Source organism: Micropterus salmoides, unplaced genomic scaffold (genome assembly GCF_014851395.1).
Source record: "Micropterus salmoides isolate LMB-PRFRI ecotype aquatic unplaced genomic scaffold, ASM1485139v1 Ms_hic_scaffold_17, whole genome shotgun sequence".
NCBI classification, from domain to species: domain Eukaryota; kingdom Metazoa; phylum Chordata; class Actinopteri; order Centrarchiformes; family Centrarchidae; genus Micropterus; species Micropterus salmoides.
In genome coordinates this window covers 7022323-7045572 of record NW_024040817.1, presented here as the reverse complement: position 1 = coordinate 7045572, position 23250 = coordinate 7022323, and the positions used below count along the sequence as shown (strand labels likewise).

The following is a 23250-nucleotide window of genomic DNA, read 5'->3' as shown; positions in this document are numbered from 1 at the left end:
ATGGAGTCGATCAGTCTGTGGCACTGCTCAGGTGTTATGAGAGGCCAGGTTGCTCTGATAGTGGCCTTCAGCTCTTCTGCATTGTTGAGTCTGGCGTATCATGTCTTCCTCTTCACAATACCCCATAGATTTTCTATAGGGTTAAGGTCAGGCGAGTTTGCTGGCCAATTAAGAACAGGGACACCATGGTCCTTAAACCAGGTACTGGTAGCTTTGGCACTGTGTGCAGGTGCCAAGTCCTGTTGGAAAATGAAATCTGCATCTCCATAAAGTTGGTCAGCAGCAGGAAGCATGAAGTGCTCTAAAACTTCCTGGTAGACCGCTGCGTTGACCTTGGACCTCAGAAAACACAGTAGACCAACAGCAGCAGATGACATGGCACCCCAAACCATCACTGACTGTGGAAACTTTACACTGGACTTCAAGCAACATGGATTCTGTGCCTCTCCTCTCTTCCTCCTGACTCTGGGACCTTGATTTCCAAAGGAAATGCAAAATTTACTTTCATCAGAGAACATAACTTTGGACCACTCAGCAGCAGTCTAGTCCTTTTTGTCTTTAGCCCAGGCGAGACGCTTCTGACTCTGTGTCTCTTTCAAGAGTGGCTTGACACAAGGAATGCGACAGCTGAAACCCATGTCTTGCATACGTCTGTGCGTGGTGCTTCTTGAAGCACTGACTCCAGCTGCAGTCCACTCTTTGAATGGGATTTGTTTCACAATCCTCTCCAGGGTGTGGTTATCCCTATTGCTTGTACACTTTTTTCTACCACATCTTTTCCTTCCCTTCGCCTCTCTATAATGTGCTTGGACACAGAGCTCTGTGAACAGCCAGCCTCTTTAGCAATGACCTTTTGTGTCTTGCCCTCCTTGTGCAAGGTGTCAGTGGTCGTCTTTTGGACAGCTGTCAAGTCAGCAGTCTTCCCCATGATTGTGTAGCCTACAGAACTAGACTGAGAGACCATTTAAAGGCCTTTGGAGGTGGCACCAGGTGTCTTCAATATTGAACCTTTTCACAATATTCTAATTTTATGAGATACTGATTTTGGGGTTTTCATTAGTTTTCAGTTATAATCAACAAAATTAAAAGGAATGAACACTTGAAATATATCAGTCTGTGTGGAATGAATGTATACATTATACAAGTTTCACTTTTTGAATGGAATTACTGAAATAAATCAACTTTTTGATGATATTCTAATTATATGACCAGCACCTGTAATCTGGTAACTTTTCGTATGAGAAAAAATGTGTCTAAGAGTTTCAGAATCTCAGAAATACTGAAAAATTACTGGTGGACCGAGGATGTGTGATGTACTGAGGTTATCTGTGACCAACTTCACTGCTCCACAGCACCAACATCATTCCTTTACTTTTTCCACGTTTACAGATGTGCACCAACGAGCGCACTGTGCTCAAGATTAACAGTACACAAGATAAAACCTGTTGGTCCCGCTATATCCGCTGGGTCGTGCCAATATTGGGCTAATGTCATGTCGTCCAGTCTGATGAAGGTGACACAAGGTAAAATATATAAACAGCAAATAAACACAAAGTGTTTTGCAAATTTTATTTATTTATTCATTCACTTCATACATTGGTCACATCCTCCTCATGAATGCGATGGACACATGCTGCCCAGTGTGAAACATTTAGTAGCAATGTGCAAAAGCTTTAGTGCCTATTGGTGACAACTTCACAATAAAAGTCCTTTACTCCTCAAGCCTGAGTACCAGCAGATCAATTATATGCATATATGTAAATTTTACAAGTATATTATATATTTAAGTACATTATGTCTAGAGCTTTTATTGTCTAGGGACCTGAAGTAACAGTTTTGCATTGGAGTGTGAGAGAGTGCATCATTAATACAACATTAAAAGACTGTTATCAGTCTGTTAGCAAACACAGAAAACAACCTGGGCTGACTGATCTTCTGCGGAAAAAATATCTATAAATAACAGCAGAGCAGGATGAGAACCGCTGAAGCTTTACTGATACCAACGTTTCGTATCGTTCACATACTTGAACATCAGCACAGATTTCTGTAGTGAGGAGATGAATGAAACACAGTTTCACCTCTTTCACCTCTCAAAAAGTAAAACATGAAAACAGTCACAGAAAAATAGACACACACTATCCAATTTCTCCTGAAGCTGAAATTATTTGCTCTGTAAAATAGGACATTAAATCAACTGAAAACATGAAGACCGACTGTAAACTTTCACAATGTTTACAGCCTTTTTGATGTCTTCTAAATCCTTGCAGTCAACACAGACAATCAAGTTGACAGATATTTGATAGTGTAACCCAACAGTTAAGAACAGGGGGAAAAATATAGTAGTTTGACTGCTTACTGTGATTTTACAAATAAAAGAGCTAAATTCCCAGAAATTCCCAGATATTTACTTTATCACCCTCTATTTAAGTCATTCAATATATATTTAAAAAAAAAATAAAACTTTGTCTAAATCGGCACGTCTGTCTGTGGATCAGTCAGCGCAGTTTGCAGACGCATGGTGACAATCTAAAGGGCAGGGTGTTTTTCATAGGTCCAGATGGAGGCACTGCATGTGTCCCTTATGCGCGTGCGTTGATGATGTCGACAAACTCTGGTTTCAGAGAGGCCCCGCCCACCAGGAAGCCGTCGACGTCGCTCTGAGACGCCAGCTCTCTGCAGTTAGCTCCTGTTACTGAACCTGGCAGATGGACAGAGAGAAAACAGGTGATAGGTTAGTAAACACAACCAGGGGACAAGTCCCATATAGTTGATGTAAAATCTAAAATCATGCAGCTAACTTAGTGGTCCTAGTAGCGGACAATGGACGAGGACTCAGCAGCCTCCCAGTGCATCGAACACAGCCTCTGAGACTGACAGGGAATGCAGTACAAAGTTGGTTTACAGCAACTCTGGCCAGGAGTCCAACTCCAGGGATGACAAAGACACAGCGGGTTCAGACGGGGACAGGAGAGGCGTCAAGCGAGAGAGGAGCAATAGGAGGTCGGGCATCAGAGAGGCAGCGACGGCGAGTAGAGCCAGAATATTTTCATACAAAATTAAGCGTTTATCAAACCAGAGTTTGACTGTTGGAACGTAGGAAAGCCCACTCACCAAAACCACTATGGTTATAGTTTAATCTTGTTTCTGTTGAGTCTGAATGAAATGTGTTTTACGATGACTTAACAGAGAAACTTGAATTAAGAAGGTGCATTTGTATTTTTTCAGTTAGATAAGTAAAATAGGAGTATACATTATTTTGTTGATTTATTCAATTAAAATTAAGAGAGCTTGGGTAGCAAACTCGACACTCGCACACATCTCCCAGCTAAAAGTAAGGGGGGACTGGATCAGACCATTGCCTCTTGAGGTACAAAGTGGTACTATGAGCCGAGGCTAGCTGGTTAGCATGCTAACTTCAATGGATATCACTGCAACACAACACATAGACATATTTGTCTTTCTTTCCTCACTTTCTGTTCAAAAATGTGTACATCATTTTAATGTCAAAAATGTTACAATCATGCACACAGGGGCTTTAAAGGTAAAACCGCACAGACTCTACATCCCAAAATCTTCACTGACCTCCATAGATGATGCGCACAGTGTCGGCTACTTCATCTGAGACGTTGCCTCTGAGCCACGCCCTCAGCTTTTCATGGACCTCCTGAGCCTGGACACACACACACACACACACACACACACACACACACACACACAGTAGATGATCAAATAAAACAATGTTTTTCATTCTTGTATGACCAAAACACATTTTAAACATTTGCCTCTTTCCTTCACTGGTGAGATAAAAGGTACAAACACTTAACAGTTTGCACTGAACTCTTACAGTCGGTTACTAAAAATATTTTTTTATATTAAAAACAATTGCAGTGAGTGAGCAGAGGAAGAAGTCAGTGTTACCTGTTCAGGTGAAGCTGTCTTGCCTGTGCCGATGGCCCACACAGGTTCATATGCCAGCACCACCTTCCCCCAGTCCTTCACGTTCTCTGCGACACAACAACACGCCTCCAGCAGTCAACAACTGTAAACTTTTCATGAACAATTTTTATAAACCAGGAAGGATTTCCCAATATTTAACATAATGATGTTTCCATGCAAGCACTGATACTGACGTGAAATAGCCTAAAACAGAGAGCAACTCTTTCACAGAACAACGGAAGAGAAACATTTATACTAAACAGCTGATATGATGAGGTCTGCAGTGAGTCTCCAGTACTTTCCCCTGTTAAGAGTTTCCGAGGGAAGACATTTAAATTGATTATTTGCCGCACAATAACAGAGTAAGAACCAACTTTAAGGCAGAGCAGCTCTGCAAACATATATCAATTCTGTTACTTGCTTTCTGAGATCTCAGAAGAGGAAATCTTGCCCTAACAGAGCAAGAAGACGACTATGTCTCAAGAAATTTCCCCAACAGCAGAATCCACTAACCTATTTGCATTTTAAATTAGCGTATAGCCTAATTTGAGTGCAGAAGTAGGCTACTTGAGGCAAGGAAAGATCATCAATAACATCCTGTAATATCTGACTGCAGACTGAGTGGTTACAGAATACAATCTGCTGGTAGTTTCTCTACCAGCAGATACATGAGGACTGAAGAACTGGCCACAAAATTGAGAATATTATTAATGGGTATCGTTGATTTTCAGAAATCCCATGGCAATGAGATGTCACCTCACATCTTGATTAGAAGTCGACCGATTAATCGATTGTTGGCATTTTTTAACATAATCGGCATCGGCCAATATCCAAGTATATCAAGCCGATTATTAGGCAGGCGCATCTGTGGGCAGCCTAGTGTTGTCGTGGAACACATGTTTGACGCGCGCTGCCGCTAGAGTCATTTTCCAGCCGAGTGAGCAGCAGACCTCATCCAGTGCCTAAGGAGCTAACGGTAAGGATTCAATTCTTATTACTCCTTTATATTTAATTAAAAACTTTTGATATATTACTGCCAACTTCGAGAAAAAACCTGAATAAGACACATGACATTCGGCTAATTTGGAAGTAGTTGAAGTTGCATTATCACAGAAGAGTTGCTATCATGTCACAATAAGTAAGCAATAATTTTGCAATTACAGAGTGAATCTGAGACTTTTATTTGTTCTGTTTGTGTGTCTTATATTTGAGAGGGTTGTCACTCAATGCAGAGAAATAAGTAATAAAAAAGAGACCAACTATAGGCTAGTGACAGACTGGCTTTGCTTTGCTAACGGGTAGCTACAGACAGACCCGGTGCTAATACGGCACTGGAACCTTAACGACCGTTATCTACCGCACCGAATATCAACGCGGATTTCTGTGCTTCAGTTCGGTGCAAATAGAGGTTAAAAACCAAGCAAATATCGGCCAAAATAAATCGGCAGCATTAATCGGCCATCGGCCGACCCGGATTTCAAAAGATCGGTATCGGTATCGGCATCGGCGTGAAAAAAACCATATCGGTCGACCTCTAATCTTGATAATTTTCAACTAAAGAAGTAAAATAAAAAAAAAAGATGTATTTTGGTGTGAAACAAGCGACAAACAAAAAAACCCCAATGAATTTGCTTCATCAGCAGCAAAACAGTAACTCCTGCGACTAAGACTAACATAATAATACAAAAAGGAAATATTTTTTATGTACTGTAATATAAATTTAAAAATTAAAAGAGTTAAAGAAAAGGGAAAAGAAAATAATGAACATACACATAAGAAAATTTTAAAAGAAAAAGTACCAAGAGAAAAAAGAAAAATTATATAGAATAATAAAAATAAAAAAGGTAAAAACTTTTTTTGTTATTTCCTTTCTTTACCTGCAATGACCTGCGTCTGAGCGTAGACGACTTCTTCTGTGGTGCCTGCCTCCCGCTCCTCCAGCTTCTCGCCGATGCAGGCGATCACACCCAGATCGCTCTCCAGAGCGTGAGCCACCTGAGGATCAACCACAGACTCAGATCTTTACCTGATATGTGCAACATGTTACACACAGACAGGTTTTAATTCACCTAAATAATGAACGTAGTAAATGTATTGGACTTGGAATTATCTAGCTTCAGACTGCCCGGCTTGACTATAAAGGCAAACAGCTGAAGGGAGCAAACCTCAGATTAATATGTTTGAAGCTGAACATTTGCAGGTGCGGCTGCTGGCATCAGAATAAAATGGACCACAATTTACAGTCAACATACATAAAGGAGCATCTTCTATCTATCCAGAAGCTAATTTTTCCCTGTAACCACACAAATAATTCTGATGCACAGATTCCATATTCATGTGCAACTTCCTGTTTTTATTGACTCAAATAGTTGTTGTTCCATTTTCCAAAGCTAACGTCTACTGAACATTTTTAGATGAGTGTTTTGAGACTGAACAATGTCCAAACACACGAGTCAGCCAGTGAAAAAACAGCGGGACAAAGTGTCTCACCTTCTGGCCAATCAGCTCGTCACCTTCCCCAAAGACATGACGGCGCTCAGAGTGTCCCAGGACCACCCATTCTGCCCCACAGTCCTTTATCATGGCCGGACTGGAGGGACAGGAAATATGTTAAAGATGCAGAGGATTACATGTGATGTACAAAATCTGACACTTCTTTAATCTGAATTTTGTTTTCATATCTTATTTGGATTTTACATGTTTAAAATTATTAATGTCTTTACATATTTTTCTGTGAATGTGAGGATTTAATTCTATTACGATATCCTAAATTACATAAAGTTATGTGAATATGCATCAGCCTATACAGTAAAATAAATAGGATGCATCATAAATAGTTCACGAGTGTTTTCATTCAGAGACTGTGGGATACCTGATCTCCCCTGTAAACGCTCCCTTGGCCACCTTGTAGCAGTTCTGGGCTGCGACACCTATTCTGGGATCCAGGTTAGACCGAGCAAAGTCCAGGTAGATGGAGGGAGCAGCACACACCACCTCTGAAAATAAGACCAAAAGTGTATGTTTGCTTTCAAGCTCATCATGACTTTAATTCCATCTATGTCTGAGCTGAGACTTTCTTTCTTTCCTTCCAGTCCAACGTTGATGCTGGTATATACAAAGAAAATATAAAAACTGAAATGTTAAGTGTCAGGATAAGCAGTAGTGGGATAGATCCTTTACTTAAGTAAAAGTATGCACTGTTTGTCTGTGATCTTTGTCATTTCTTTTCTCTTCTTTTAAATATTTGTTATATAGTTTGGGGAGTAGAAGTGATTTAATTAAAACCATCTGAGAAGAACTCACAGACAGCTGATCTATGACGGGGCCCCAAGACACTGGGGTCAGAAGCCCAGATACACTGTGTATATATCTGTGGAGTGGAGTAGAAAGTACAAGAAAATTTGTTAAGAACAATTTTGAGGTACTTGTACTTAAGTAGAGTATTTTCTTTCCAGATACTTTATATTTTTCCTCCACTACAATTATTTGACAGCTTACGTTACTTTTGCAGATTTAGATTATTAACACAAAATATAACTGAATAATATTGATATAAAGCTACCCAGCAGTATACAGTAAGTTATAAATGAGTTCCACCTTTACCAGCTGCAACATTAAAATGATGTACACATTTATGTATCACTACTTCAATAAATAATATAACAAACATGATTCTGAAACTGTGATATTGCTACTTTTACTCAAGTAAAATATCTGAATACTCCCTCCACCACTGGTGGGAGTAAATTGAAAAGTACCTTAAAAGTAAAGTCAAGTACAGTACTTGAGTGTATGTACTTACTTACTGTCCACCACTGACGTTACACAAACACGTCAGAGGCCTTTATGCGACTCATCCTGATCACGTGACCCCCAATGTCACAGTGTCATTTGAGCAGCGGCATCTTCCCTCTGTCTGTGTGGCCTGATCGATTACTCTTATTTATCTCTGCTCTGCAAACCCTGCTGACAGCTAATCTGCTGTATATAAACCTGCAGACACGCTAATCTCTCAGTTACCGGTCTGGTCGTGCAGGCTGGCGGTGTTGAGCGTAGTCATCAGTTCTCCCAGACTCTCCTTGTCCCCGTTCATCTTCCAGTTTCCTCCCACGAAGAACCTCCGGAGCGCCATGGCCGGCTGATGGTGGCAGGTACCCGGTGAGGAGAAGTGAAGCTTGAGGTCTCGGAGGATCAGTTCAGCTGCAGGATGACTCTGGCTGCTGTGTACGTCAGGTGCTGTGGGAAATATCAAAACCCAACACCGGCCAACGTCCCTCTTCTTCTTGTTCAGCGTTAAACAGCTTTATGGTGCATTACCGCCACCTGTTGTTGAAATGTTGTCCTCTACGAAGGATGAAATCTCCCTCTGCACTGACAGTGATTTGTTCTTTACTTTAGTATTTTCCTTTTTGTACTTGAAACTTCCACTTCCACCATATTTCTGAAGGAATACTACTTTTGACTCCACTACATTTATTTGATGTAGTTACTAGTTACTAGTCATAAATGATTCATGAAAATAAAAGTCAACCCTTTAATGGCCCCACCCACTCCTAAATCAACGGAAATTCTCTTATCATCATCAATATAACGCATTTCTTTCTTACTTTGGGCATAAACACAATGATTGATGATTTTCAGTCAACCACAGGTTTTTATTTATGAGCCTCCACCAAATGGTTGAGCTTTACAGTAAATATGCCCTTGTAACAGTATGCATAGGTTAGATTTGACCCCATTAAAGTGAAATAAAAGAACATTTTAATTACACATCTGATTACTAGGTAAAACCCAAGAAAAAAGATTTTACATTTTTTAAAACATATATATAATAGAAATGCTTGATGGTCACGGAAAAATGTATTATTTTGTGCACTTTTACAATGATATGATGTTGTGATATGGTGTTGTACCTCTGTGTGGAATTAGGCCACTGTCTTGTTTTCCGTGTTAATGATCTGTTGTTAAAAAATCATGCTCTGAGGAAGTCAACAGTGGTAGAAAGTACATTTACTCAATTACTGTACTAGTATTGAGTTACTTGTATTTCCATTATCTGCTACTTTATATTTTTTTCACATCTTTAGTTACAGTTTCTTTGCAGATTCAGATTTATAATACAAAATATTACCAACAAATACATTATGATGCACTAATATTGGTCTCTGGGAAGAAATTCACAAACTACTAAGCTGTATATAAAGTAATCAACACGAGCTCCACATTAAACAATAAAGTGATGAACACATTAGTGCGTCAATATTATGAATCCAGTAACATAAATGGTCCATTCTGCAGATTGAGTATTTTGGTACTTTAAGTATATTTTAATAATACTTTTGTACTTTCACCTAAGTAAAATTTTAAACCTAAATGCTATTGTCAAAACCTTCTCCTCACCTTTGGTGGGAAAATACTGGATTCATTTATAATTAATATTTGTTTGGTATAAAATAGACACATTTACAACATTTAACATATATAATAACCTAAAAATACTGAAATCAGTTAATAAAATATCCAGCAATTGTTAGATTTTGTCACAAACTTCCAGGATGCTGAAATCTCTCAAATCACAGAGTGATGTATGATGTTTCTCTTTTATTACAATTTGCATGATGTTCCAACTCTGACAGAATAAAATACTAGAAAAAATTCAAAAGATAAATCGTAAACATGAGGTTTTGGTGTCCATCCCATAGAATGACAAAGTGCATCAACATTTGTATGTCCCCCCTGATGTTGTGTACAGGTGTGAGTCATGCTGCTGATATGAGCTGACCTTACAAATGAAACTTCCCTCCAGACTCACTTGTCCTCCAGAGCTCAACAGCTGCAACAGCAGGGGCACATTTTATTTTTTACTTGAACATGTAGAAAATAAATTATCATGAATGTAATTCTTTCTAAGAATAAGGTACACACTAGCACACACAAACATGTGGACTCTGACATGGTGGTAATGCAGAATTCTATGTTTATTAGAAAGATTTTCAACAAACATTTGTCTTTTTACAGAGGAACTGCACAAATGTAAATATACTACAAAATGCAGCTGAACCCAGTGGAGTAAAATAAAGTTTACAGGTCTTTACAGAGTGTTTCATAGTTCTGACCGCCAACCTCAAACCTTTATTCGTCTGTGTACATCATCAGATTAACACAGTGAGACGGGGAAACAGCAGCGGCCGTCTTGGCTCAAAGTCTGCTGATTGTTAGCAGGCGACCAAATATGGCAGCTCTACCATACACATAAACTCAGGATTTATGCAGCCCCCCCCCAAAAAAGAAAAAAAAAACACACTGTACATCAACTCTCCATCCTAAAACTATAAAATACAAATATATTGATATCAGACTTTCATCTAAATAAGTGCCGGGCTCTTTTACAGGTCCAAGACAATAAAAATAAATCTGTAATCCTACAGCATTCTTTTCAATATTTAAGTGTTCTTTCTTTTTTTATGGTCAAAAATCTATGCGTTTAATTGACATTCTCAGTTAGAGCTTCTTCTCTGCTCGTTATCATTTTGAATAATGTGCTATTTTTTAATGTTTTTTAGTGTTCATCTCAACAACAATAAACCTCCCTTGTACATACAGCGTGATGCATCGTGCACTGTTTACCTGATGCCATTTATGCAACGTGACTCACTCGCAACTTCTCATATTTTGCATTCATGAATGGGGAAGAAGTAGAAAGAGAGAGTGAAAGAGAGGAAGATCTGTGCCCAAACATCTGCACCAAATATCTTCCAACCTCACTTGTCTCTAGTCCCCACCCCCTCCTCTTCTCCTCCATATCTTCACTCTTTTCCTCCCCCTTTCCACCTCCTCCTCTCCCCTTCTTCCTTTCCCTCTTCCAGTGTTTTCCTCTGCCGGGACACCTCAGTTCCACAATTTGAGGAAGCTGTCCCAGGATCCTGTGCAGACGCCCATACCGTCTTCTGGGACGCCGGTACAGCTCACCCTGTTGTCATGGCCGGACAGTACACCTGGAGGAAGTGAGGAGAGCAGAGGAGACATTATTCAAAAGAAAGGAATGAAAGGAAAGGAAAAGAACATACAGACAGAAAAACAAAGAGGAGAGAAATGGAAACAGATGTGAGGGAATGGAAAGAATGAAAAGAAACCAAAGGAAAAAAGGGAAAAGAAGAGGAGGGAGCATGGGCAAGAGAGAAGAGTAAAGAAAGGTGAAAAGCAATGAAAAGAACATTGAAAGGGAAGGAGAGGACAGGGAAAAAAACATACAGTGCGTTAGCGCCACCTACCTGTTGCAAGTTATTTAAACTTTTTATGAAACAATGAAAACATTGTAGGTACATAAAGAGTGAGAATTTAATACTTTCATTATTGATGTTTTTCATGATGATTAGCCTTGAAAACATTTTATAATCTCAGCTTCTTTCCTTGTGTTATCTTCAAATCCTGAATATATAAACTCACCAACTTTCTCTCCCTTCAGTGAGTCCCAAATGTGGCAGTTGAAGTCATCATAGCCGGCAAAGATGAGGCGGCCTGAGTTGGAGAGAGCCACAGACGTGACGCCAGCATTCAGGTTGGTGTCCTGGTAGGTAATCACCTCCTGGTCGGAGCGCAGGTCGTACATCTTGAGGCAGCAGTCGTCGGAGCCTGTGATGATGGCATTTCCTCCAGGGAAATACTGAGGTGGGGAGAGATGAAGAACGGTGTGTTTTTATTACACCACCGTTCAAAAGTTTGTAATTGGTATAAAAATTATATTATTTCTGGTATGTGTCGTGTGATGCTTAGTGGGTTCCTCACAGAGATGGCGTTGATGTCACTGGTGTGTCCTGAGAAGGTCTGCTTGCAGGTCCCTTCCCTCAGGTCCCACAGCTTGGCCAGAGAGTCACAGGCTCCAGAGATGAAGGTTTTCATGTCGGCGGAGAGAGCCAGAGACATGCAGTCTCCAATGTGGCTGGTGAAGATGATTTTCTGCTTACCAGTCTCCAGGTCCCACAGACAGCTGGAGAGGACAGGTTAGGAAGTGCGTTATAGATGAAGGAGTTCAAGGAAAAGAAGGAATGAAAGCATCCAGTCTGATTATCTTTGGGTCTGTTTGGATTGAGTGTGACGTCTTTGGATCAGGGCTCATTGTTGTGACAATGTCATATCTGGTCCAAAATTTTAAATCTATGAAAACCTTGACTTTCAAGTATTTAAGACACAAGACCTATGTTGCTAACCTGCAATAACAGGATTAGTTCAATGTTACTTTTCAGAGCCCTCCTGAGGGACCCAATTGAATGCCAATAAGTAGCTCCATAGCGTTAGCACACATTATGTAAAGAGAAAACATGTTGGTGAAGCACTGCTCAGACAAAAAACTGAATTTTCTCAACTAACACCTGGAAATGCAGGAATCAAATGTAGGGTAATGTCTAAAATGTACTATTTTATTCTGCAGCACTGAGTGTGACTGTCTGCTCTGCTTATATTAGAACACTGACATGACTGCTTTATGCAAGATTTGATGGGCTGAATCAAATAATGGTCCCTATCTACGTAGACGGATACCAGAACAGCAGTCTGTCAAATGAGTGTAAAACTTCGGGGATGCCATCATGAAAACAAATAATGTAAAAAATGTAAATAAATTAAAAAAAATTCTCAAAGGACAACACTTATTCACAGAGCAAGTATGTTGCTGCAGACAGTCGTCAATGAAAAACTCACCAGGTGGTGTCACCGGATGCTGTCAAGATCTCAGTGTCACTAAGGAAACGGGAGCAAGACAGGTAACCTGGGTGGGAGAAATAGTTTTTTCAACATCACTTAATTTCTTACTATGCTTTTCTGTGACATGAACTTCATTTTGATGTTTCCCTGAGCACATTTTTTAGCCATTTAGGGAGGCAAAATGGTGCAGGTGCCATCCTCACCTGTGTGTGCGTCCAGCTCCCTGAGGGTCTTGGGGCTGGCAGCCTTGACGTTGTACACTGTGCACATGTTATCCAGACCACCGCTGGCCACCAGGTTACCAGAGGGGGCGAAGGCAACACTCATCACCCAAGCTGACTTTAGTGGGACAGCAACCAACTGGGAAGCAGAAATTTTGTTTCGTTGAAAAACAACCTCCTTCAAATGTTTACATGCATGGCTGCATGTAGCCACTGGTTGCAGATATTTTCTGTCCGGTATCAATATCCTTAAAAATGAACTTTTTGCGGCATAAAATTAAAACCAGTCAATGTTCTCACCATGATTTTATTCCTGACAAGGTAGAAACAGAAGTTAAACCATCTTTGAATACTTTACTCACCACTGAAATCCAATTATTTGAGGATTAGGAGCTCCTACAGGAAGGCTAAACTACCACAACCTAGGCTAAGTTCAACTCCTTTCACTATCAAAAACATGATAACTCTATTAAATTTAATTCATCAATAAAGTCACATTTCTTGCCACGTACCAAGAGACCTTGTGCAACACTAGTAAGATGTCAGTATGTCTCTGCACCAACACCATAAACTCTGTGTGTAAGACCTTTGTAATACAGACTTAATATAAAACAGGTACTGTGATCTTACCTTGTTCCCTGTGAAGGTGTCCCAGATGAGAAGCTTGCCATCCTGTGATGCACTGACCATTTGCCTGTGAGAGAGAGGACAGAGTCACTGTGTCTGAAGATGACTTAAATCTCCACATATTTTTAAAATGAAGACTTAGTAGAGCCGGTGATACTGAAATCCAGTATTAGTGCGCATCGTTCAGTCTCAGCAATTAACTTTATCTCTTACAGCATGTAGAGGTGCTTTCTGTCATTCTGTCTGTGAGGTAGCTAACGTGGACACGGATAACTGACTCCTGTCTAGGTGGCACCTGAACTGCCTTATCCAGACTAAGGAATGGAGGGAATAGCACTCAACCATTGAGATCATTGAGAAATATTGTGTAATAAGCCCTTTGACATGTCACAGTAGGAAAAGTACAGGTAAATGATTAAAAAATAATAGTTAATTAATTTCAGGGTCCTGGTATTGTGCCTCACTGTCACAACATTTCTAACCTTATAAAGTCTGCGCTTTTTCCTACTAGGACAAGTCAAGTCAAAACCTATGCATCCTCACCTGGAGTCAGCTGCCCAGTGCAGGGAATAGATTTTAGCCAGGTGACCCTTGAGGGTCTTCCTGAGCTTCAGCTGGACTCGGCTTACTGGAGTCGCACTACCTCCTGCTGCTGTCATGCTGCCATCATTCACAGCCTTGCGGGCCGCCTGGTGGCCACACAGGACGTTACATGGTGAGGAGAAAGAAGAAAAGACTTAGGAAGGTAAACAACACTTGGATTGGTAATTTCCTTCTAACCTGCAGTTTCAAGTTGAGTGAATTATTATATGTTACACAGGCTTGTTTTCATGTTCACCTGTGTGGTTGTAAGTTATTTAAAGGCATGAGGAAAAGTGGTACTACTAGTGAAAGTGATAGCAGCAGTATTAGTACTAGTAATAGTATTTCTATGTTAGTAATAGGGCACAGTTACAGTACTGAGTAGTGAAGGTCAGTAACCGTAGCTACAGCCTAGTCGTACAAGTGGTAGAAAAAACATGCATCTCCAATTTTGCTTATTGGATTTTTCAAGTAAACATAAAAATGTACTATTTCTTTACAGTATGAAAAAAATCATACAAATTCTCCTACTTCTTAAGCTAACTAATCCCTTTCATATTGAAATACATTCTTACAAAGGTGAAAACAGTGCTGTTTTTGGTTGTGATCGGACCTCATGATGCTTCCACTGACTTTAGAAACCTTAAACAGGAAATGCTGTATGCGTCACCTGCAGGAGGTGCTCACCTCAATCTGTGCACGGAGGCCATCGCACTCCTTTTTCAGTTTGTCCATTTCAGCTTTCTCAGCTGCCATGGCGACGTTTGCTAGGGGATGTTACTGACGGAAAAAGAAACTGTCACTGTGAAAACAGGGAAGGAAAGAAGAAAAAAAAGACAAAATTATTAGTTCACTCTTGCTCTTGGTGAACAGTGATGGATTGAAGTTACTTGCATACACATTATATATTTATACATATACAGCAAATTTGACATATTGTGAAAACATCTGTCTTTTTTCTTGCACCGTGTTATTTATTTTGAGTATCGACAAGTCAGCACAACAACTCCTGAAGCTATTAACTCCCTTTAGTGAATAATGTGTCTCCAGTTTGATGTAAAACCATTACTGTCAAAACCCTTGTGTTATATAGTACATTACAGTTAGACAAAGATCTACTGACCAGGCTGTCCATTTTCTCAGTGACCCTGAAACCTTGATCTGGAACACTGTGCTGTTATGTTACACCATCACGTCTAGAGCGAAGATTAGACACATACCTGACAGGTTTAATCCCTCACTAACCTAAAGTTGTAACAATGTCAGCTCTGACATGATGTACAGAGTCTGAAGGAAGGGACAGATGAGGAAGAATAAAGACATGTAGAGGGAAAAATACTGTACATGGTTGGAACGAAAGAATGCAGAAGTAAGACTGAAAGGAAAGATTGAGAATGAGAATGAATGAACACATTTTCTGAAGGAGGGAAATCGCTAAAGGAGGGAGAAGGAAGGGAGAGAGGTATGAATAAGTTAGGAAGTGCAGAAGAGAGCTAAATGTTAATTTAGACTTTGCTTTAAATAATGATAATAAGATTATTATAATAATAAGATAAGCTTAACATTTTCAATCACCAATATCACAGTGATGTATTTCTAACATCTAATTTAGTGGGACATTATTATCCTGGTATTAAATGTCCTCTTTTCTAACTGACTGGTTCTTTTACTTAAAATCATTTTCATGTCCCAAAAGCCCTGTGTGCAGTGATTCACTGTGCACATAATACTTTGTAATAGGATACCGACGTCTGACTAATTTCACGCCAGCTACCGTGACTCTGCTCATTGTCAAGTAAACTAAAACACTGCACCTCCAAAAATATAATTGAAAATGAATACAATTCCAAAAATAAAACTGATGGAATGTAGGCAATGCATGGTTGATAAAATGTAAATGAAATTGTGTACAAAACAAGAAATTCACCAATGTCACCGTGGCAAATTGTGATGGGCATTTTCCACTAGTTTTCATAGACAGAATACTTCACTGGTTAATGCACAAATTGATCAAAAGAATCGTACAAAATGGAAAGTTGCAGCTCCACATATAAGTCTTGCGCAATAAGATCAGAGATCGTGCAGCACGCGCAGCAGCCCTAACCTGTGACAGGATGCAGGGTGGAGTGTGGAGGGTATAGGGGCAATGGTGGCGGTGGTGGCGGTGGGGTTGCTACAGGGCTGTAAATCCCAGACAGGAGATCTTAAGGGAAGCTTTACTGGTCAAATCTCCTGTCATCCGATTACTGACTGCTCTTTACCTCAGGAACAGAGAAAGAGTGAGGGAGGGTGATATAGATGGGGGGAGATATAGGGGGTCTGTTCTAGGCAAATATCAGCATCTACTGACCTGTTCTCTCAATTGGCAGAAATGATGTTGCATTTGTGCTCCAAAACATAAATGTATCTACTCTCTAGTGAAAATTTTTAAATATGTGTCCCAGGAAGAGGCAAAACCTTGAGATAGCAACTCTAGAAGTACCAAATATGCTGCATACAAAGTGAGCTACGTGAGGTTTGGCCTTGTGAGCAAGATCAGGCTTCAGCTTACTGCTGCCACACCTGAGCCCCAATCCTCTTTAGCAGCTTCCCTACAATCCAAAGATCACCTTCAAAGGGTTTAAGGAATCATTACACTAGATGCAATCTTACATGGGACTGATACATTATTCTATTACTCGCAAGAAATCAATGCTTTAAGATCCCTTTAAAAATATTCAAAGAGCCTGTTGAGTGCAGTAGTTTCGCAGTAGAAAATCATAAAATCACTGCAAAAGCACTAACGGCAGCTGCAGCTACATTTCATGGTTTGCAGGTGCAGAAAATCCTTAATAGTATACAAATTCCCCATCAATTTCTTATGTTGCACATTGAAGCAAAGTCCACTTCCTGTTTTTCAAATCTCACAAAAGTAAAGATCCACTTCCTTTCTTTAATATCTCCCAAAGTAAGATGATGCAGCTTCAATGCATTTTGCCGCAGCTCCAAATGTTTTCCAACCGCAGAGGAGTCACTTGAAGAGAGTGCAACTAGAGAAGCAGGAAAAATAAAAACTCACCTTTCCCACACACAACGCGGTCCCTTCTCCTTTTCTGCACCTGTGCAGCTATTGGTCTCAGACACCTCCGGCTCTGAGTTCCCCTGAGCTTTTTTAGATTCCACAATCCCAGGGTGCACAACCTGCTCGCTGGCTCCGCTGATGCTCTCCCTCGGCAGAGTGCAAGCAGCTTACTTGTGAGAAACTCTCTCTTTCTCTCTCCCTTCCTCCACAGTGAAGAACAGATGAGGATTGGAAGGGATGAAGGAGATAAGGGATGAAGGGATAAAGCTCAAAGATGGAAATAGAGAGGAAAGGAGAGGGAGAGAGAGAGAGACCGGGAGAGGGAGCATGGCGAGAGCAGGCAGGTAAACCGATTGGAGGGAGAAAATCAGGTTATGAGGTCAAAAGACAAGAGCAGGTGAAGAAATGAAAGGGAACAGATGGAGATGAAATGTGAGAATATGAGAGAGAGGAGAAAAGAGATTTTGGATTGGCAATGAAATTATATCTGTTGCACAAAAATTAGGCACTGACAAATGGAAACGGACACATCAGCCATGCACATAGTTAAATATGAAGAATATGCTGTAGTTTTATGCTAGAAGTTTCAGGTGCAAGGAAATCTGCAAACTGGGCACATAAAATTATTTTCAAACCTCTTATTCACAAATCAGAGTCATTTCTGGTTTGGTTCTCAAGATACAGGTACGTCACCATGTGTCCTATGACAACAGAGAGGTGACATTGTGCTCTGACTCCTGGCATTGCATTAAATGTTTTTTGTCAGCATGCAGGAGAGGGGATAGTCTGGGGCGGAGGTTGACAGGGGTGAATTGGTTTGTCAGAGCTCATGAGCTGAGCTCGGTTAATCAGGGTCTAATGGGATATCCGGGGATGGCCAATCTCGTTAGGGAATTAGAACATGGTCATACAAATGTGCGTCACACCTGACACACAGTAAAAGCAGGGACGAATAATGGATTGAGTCAAACGCAAAGTTGTGACTCAAAATGAGACGTGAACAGTTTGAGATACGTGGTAGCCGCTCTTTTAAATAATAGTTCAAAATAGAAAGAGATGACTGTACCTTATAAAGAATAGGTTAACAAATATTTTAACTTGGACTCATCAAATCTTCTGCACTTTGGAAAAAAATTCTTCTCCCAATTGGCTGTTTGAAATCAAACAAACAGAAACAGGCAAAAACGCAGGAGGTCAGCCAATGAAGACAGGACAGGAGGAATGTTTTGCGTTGAGCCATGACAAGAAGGAGAGCTGGTCTTGGTGTTCAATGAGAGATGATCTTGTTCGGTCCGCCTCCTTGACATCCTGTAATCTAACTTGTGGCTTGAGGGGAGATTTCCAGGAAAGCTGAGTGGTTGGGAACTCCACTTGAGCAATAATCTGGCATAATATTAATTACATATCCAAGGGTTAGTATTAAAGTCCCTACCCCCACTTATATTTTAACAGACTCTCTGGAAGCAGCTTCGCATGTTGTCTGTGTAACAACTCAGGTACAAAGTGTCTTTAACAGGTGCAGCAACTTCGTGTCAAAAGATCTGAAATGAAAATCAAAATTTATCAGCAACGAATTATATGGATGATAAAAGCTGTCCAGAGTTAAAAAAAAAAAGATAGTGTCAATATAAATGAGTAATCATGATTTTAAACTTTTTTTAAGCTTTTAATTATTAAGCTTAGAACAAATGTCAGACTCTATATATGCACCCTCTCCTGTAACTTGGTATCAGATTAATACTCAGATTTACAACAACATCATTCTGTCCTGACTAAATAAATATTAAAGCAACATTAACTTTCTTAAGTCGAACATATTATTTGGGGGACGATAAAACAATGAACTCAAAGACAATTAAATGCTCTATAGAGCTGAGTCAGGTTTCAATTCTCTGTGGTTTCATCAGGATATAAAAACATCCATTTGTGCAGGTTCAAAGCACTTCTTCGAGGAATGATTGAGGAATTGATTTAGACTATAATATTACTATGTAATGAGCTATTCCACTGCATGTCGGTGAACTGGAAATTGAATTTGTCCTTGCTTTTCTAACAGCATCAGTTTTGAGTTGCAAACATGATTTGTGGACTTCATCAGCTGCAATGATGGCACGGACACGGCAATAACATATCATCCAGAGGAAGAGGCTTATTTGCTGCTCAAGTTCAGTCAAAGAGCTTTTGAGTCCCAAAATGGTGACGAGTTCACATCACAGTTGTTACTTCAGTTGTTTGGCAGAGGCTTATGAAAGATGCTCAGTAAGCATTTCATCAAGAGCGGTGCGGCAGAGCGGGAAAGCTTTTGAAACTTGGTCTAAATGTTATCACACAGATATTTAAGTCCTGATTTCACAAATTCAGATTTGTTGGGAGTACAAACATATATCTTAGTCAGAATCAGAATCAGAAAGAGCTTTATTGCCAAGTAGTGTTTTACACATACGAGGAATTTGCTTTGGTGATCAGGTGCTACACGCTGACAGACATCGAGTTGACATAAATAAATATATACATATGGAATAGACAATGCAAGTTATATTAGAAAAATAAAAAGAATAGAGAAAAATAATACAACTATTTGCAGAGAAAGAACAACGATATTTACATGTGCATTGTTCTGGGTTTGTATTGTGCAGACGTATTGCGACGGAAGAGAATCTTCTGTACATAAATAACTGAATTTTAAGGTTAGATGGACATTTGCTGAACACATTGCTGACATTGTCAAGGTCAAATCAAGTGAGTTCTGCAGTTCTTTGTGTGTGCATGTCAGGACACTAAAACCTCCGACATGGTCTTCAGCCAACATTAGAGCTTTCAATGAGAAAATTAAAATCATTAGATGAGCTTAATTGTCACTATCTGACAGCGTGCCAGTTGGCTGTTTGTCTGCTTAAGACATTAAAACAACTTGGGAAAAGTTAACCTCTCTGCTCATGCGCAGGTAATGTAGCCTAGTTACTACACTGCAGCTATAAGCCACTAGTCTCATCCTCATTGGGTCAACATCCTGCTAATCCACCGTTTGGCGTCATGCATCGTGGATGCTTGCTATGAGTGTCAGAGATGTTTGATGGCCTCCTCTAATAGGGATCTTTTTGTTACGCCTCACCTCGGCCCGTGTCTTTTTTTAGTAATTGTTGCAACAGGTTTTGGCTCAGGCCTGGTGGTGTCATACAGTGACATCACTGCAGCGCTCAGTGGCTTTGTGGTTCATCCCTAAGTAAAACACACACACACACACACACACACACACACACACACACACAGGTTTAATACCTGCAGGGTCCATTCTGAATCATGTGTTCTGTCAAGGTGTCCTTAAGCAAGGCACTAAAGTCCTAACTGCATGTTGAGGCTGACTAAATATATCAAATATGTAGAATATACTAGTATTTAGAAAGTAAACATTTTACATTTTTGCGATTAGGGAATTTTAGCTATTTTTGGCCACCAAAATAGTACAACATTTTTTAGGTTTGTGCTTCTGAGGCTGTACTTGGAGAACATTATATTATCTGTGAAGGTAAAGATATGTGCTCCACTCTCTGTGGTGTCATGCATGGGTTCTAAAACTTCATAAACAATACAAAAGCCAGACCCACATTAAATAAAATCTGATCTCCTTTTTATTTATTTTTTAATGAAATATGTATATCTCACTCCATACATAAGTATTCCTGGTGTCAGAGCCATTGTAGATTGAAAAGCCCTGGTACCCCTGCTGAAATAAGAAACAGATTTTGCAGAGGTTGTAAGTTCAAATCCTACACCATTATAATTTGTTTCTAGCAGTCCTCAAAGACAATTTTTACATTAAAGTCCAACCTGGAAACTATATTTAATTCTTGAAGGCTTTGCGCACACATATTTTATAAAATTATACATGACCAGGAATGTTCTTGTCTAACAAATACATTAAATAAAAAGAGTTAAATATTATCGTCAGTAATGATTTACCAACCTGAGGAGCTTCCGCTCCACTGAAAAGAGTCTGCTCTTGTATTTTTGTCATATATTTATAAAAATAAACTTAAATATTAAGGAAGAGGTTTAAAAATGTTCAAGTAAATTTTGTGCCTATATCAACATTAACACTTTTTGCTTGCTCCTTCATAAAGCTTTTTCAATGGAAATGAAAGACTGAACAAACCACACATAAAGATTGTTTCCACCAACTTGCACAGATTTTTTAAACCCAAGACCGTCAGAAAGGAGCACATACGTTGTGATTCAGTAAATAGGCCTCCACTTAACAACACATCAAACTGCCTGGTCAGTATCCTCTGGAGTTCTTGCAGTAGAAGACCATGTAAATCCCGCAAAAACATGCACATTCTTCTACCAAAATACATGGACAGCAACTGGCAGCCTGCATTGTTTATATGCAGTGACAATTGCACTAAAAAGGCCAAAATAGGAGGAAAAAAGCTCTGAGTGTGGGTGAGATCCTGGACAGAGAGGTATGCAGGACTATATAACCTACAGAGGGAGTTGGAGGTGAAGGAACTTTGTAAAATTAAGCTAAGTTCAGGTAAAGCTGTTTATTTACAGGTGACACGCAAGTGACGTCAATCACGTGAGCATCTTTCAAGTAATAATCTTTTTTGTACAAAATGTAATATTCAGGTTTCCACAATGTTTCCATGCTGAGCTGCAGAATCAGGATCAGTTTTATTGGCCAAGTATGTGTGTACACATACAAGGACTTTGACTCCAGTTTGTCGTAGCTCTTGAAATAGAACAAGGAAAACAAAGCCGGACAAAGGTAAACATAAATATACATACAAGTAGGTGAAAAAAAGATATAAATATGAACAGTATATAAAGTACACTATATAAAGTATATATACATATATACTGTATGTATATAAAAAATGACAAAAACAAGACAGTAGTGCAGTGGTGCACTACTGAGGAGCTGAGAGCTGGAATAAATATGGAATGAGTAAGGTAACAGGTTACTTTATGGAGTAGTTGGAAATAACAGTATATACAACATGCTTAGATTTGTATGTACATGTTAAAAAGAGTGGATTTATGTATTTACCCGCCTATCAGAGGGTTGGGGTAGTAACTCATAGAGGGAAATTTATCCAAGTCAGACTGCTGAATTCTCACATTAGCTTCAGATAAACTTTTTTACACAGTATAAAGACTGCAGACCCTATCTATTTCACTGAAATTACTTTAGGAAGGGAACTTTTCCCTTAGGAGGAATGATTAAAGCATGCAGAACTTTTGATGTACAGAAGGACACCTGACTATTCTTTAAAGACAAACCTGTTTTTGTTAATGTGAATTGTGAACCTATCCTTTTAAGTGGCTGTTATTTTGTTCCATAAATGCAAATTCTGACTGTGTGAAAGTAATCAATCAAAAATAATTTTTTTTGTAAATAAGGGGTCACATATTTTGCTTTCTACATGACTATAAAAATGCTAATTTCAGAGAAGGGATATCTACTAGAGGCAGTAGCTTGATTGTAGCTGCCAAATTATTTGAGCATGTAAACAAACCCTTTGCTCATGTTGTCCCTCACAGTGTCAGATGTGTTGTTTATGCTTCTTCTATCTGTAAAGTGTATTTTGGGGTTGCTGAAACTTTAAATCTGTCTTTACTTCTGATTGTTTCGTTGGCTGATTTGATGATGGGACATTAATACACAGTGTTAGCAAAGAGCCTGTGTGTTTTTTCCTTCCCTCTCTCTCTCAGAGTGGTTCGGCCTATAATCCTAATGAAATGTGACAGAAGAGGGCTAGCTGATTTATAACTCCCTGTGGTAACGAGCTCAGGAGGGAAGCAGGAGTACAAACCATGCAATCAGCAACCCCACCCCCTACCCCCCCCCTCCACCTTTAGCTTCTTTATTCAGTGACACACTTTGCCAACTTTGACAAGATAGCTTTGAACTGACAAGACGGGGTGAAACCTTAGGAGTCCATTTGAGAGTTATTAATACTTACTTAATACTTAAATGGAAAAAAGTTAAGCAGCCTGGAGGGTCTGTTTTACTGTGTATTGTATTTTTTTTTACTGCTTCTGTGTATTTTATTGTACCCCCAATCATGTCCTTATTTGAATAATACATTTGATTTAAATTTGATTGCTTTAATAAAAGTC

The 23250-nt window shown here is 39.5% G+C and overlaps 2 protein-coding genes across 3 annotated transcripts; both read right to left on the bottom strand.

Annotated features, from left to right (window-relative positions):
• Window positions 1-1554: 1554 nt before the first annotated feature.
• On the bottom strand, window positions 1555-8216 carry LOC119907843 (triosephosphate isomerase). The gene is made up of 7 exons (XM_038725523.1): window positions 7957-8216; window positions 6809-6932; window positions 6427-6526; window positions 5814-5931; window positions 3919-4004; window positions 3583-3670; window positions 1555-2698 (listed from the first exon to the last, which is right to left on the bottom strand). Exons 1-7 carry the CDS (start codon window positions 8066-8068, stop codon window positions 2580-2582), a joined length of 747 nt encoding a protein of 248 aa, XP_038581451.1. The 5' UTR covers window positions 8069-8216; the 3' UTR covers window positions 1555-2579.
• Window positions 8217-9896: 1680 nt separating this feature from the next.
• Window positions 9897-14828, bottom strand: LOC119906976 (guanine nucleotide-binding protein G(I)/G(S)/G(T) subunit beta-3-like). Of its 2 annotated transcripts, XM_038724463.1 has the most exons (8): window positions 14754-14828; window positions 14028-14173; window positions 13488-13551; window positions 12840-12996; window positions 12634-12700; window positions 11722-11923; window positions 11383-11599; window positions 9897-10931 (listed from the first exon to the last, which is right to left on the bottom strand). In XM_038724463.1, the coding sequence occupies exons 1-8, from the start codon at window positions 14820-14822 to the stop codon at window positions 10825-10827; spliced, it is 1029 nt and encodes a 342-aa protein (XP_038580391.1). In that variant the 5' UTR covers window positions 14823-14828; the 3' UTR covers window positions 9897-10824. The 2 variants fall into 2 exon arrangements, with proteins under 2 accessions (XP_038580391.1, XP_038580392.1); XM_038724464.1 differs by lacking the exons at window positions 14028-14173; window positions 14754-14828 and adding an exon at window positions 13698-13878.
• Window positions 14829-23250: the final 8422 nt, after the last annotated feature.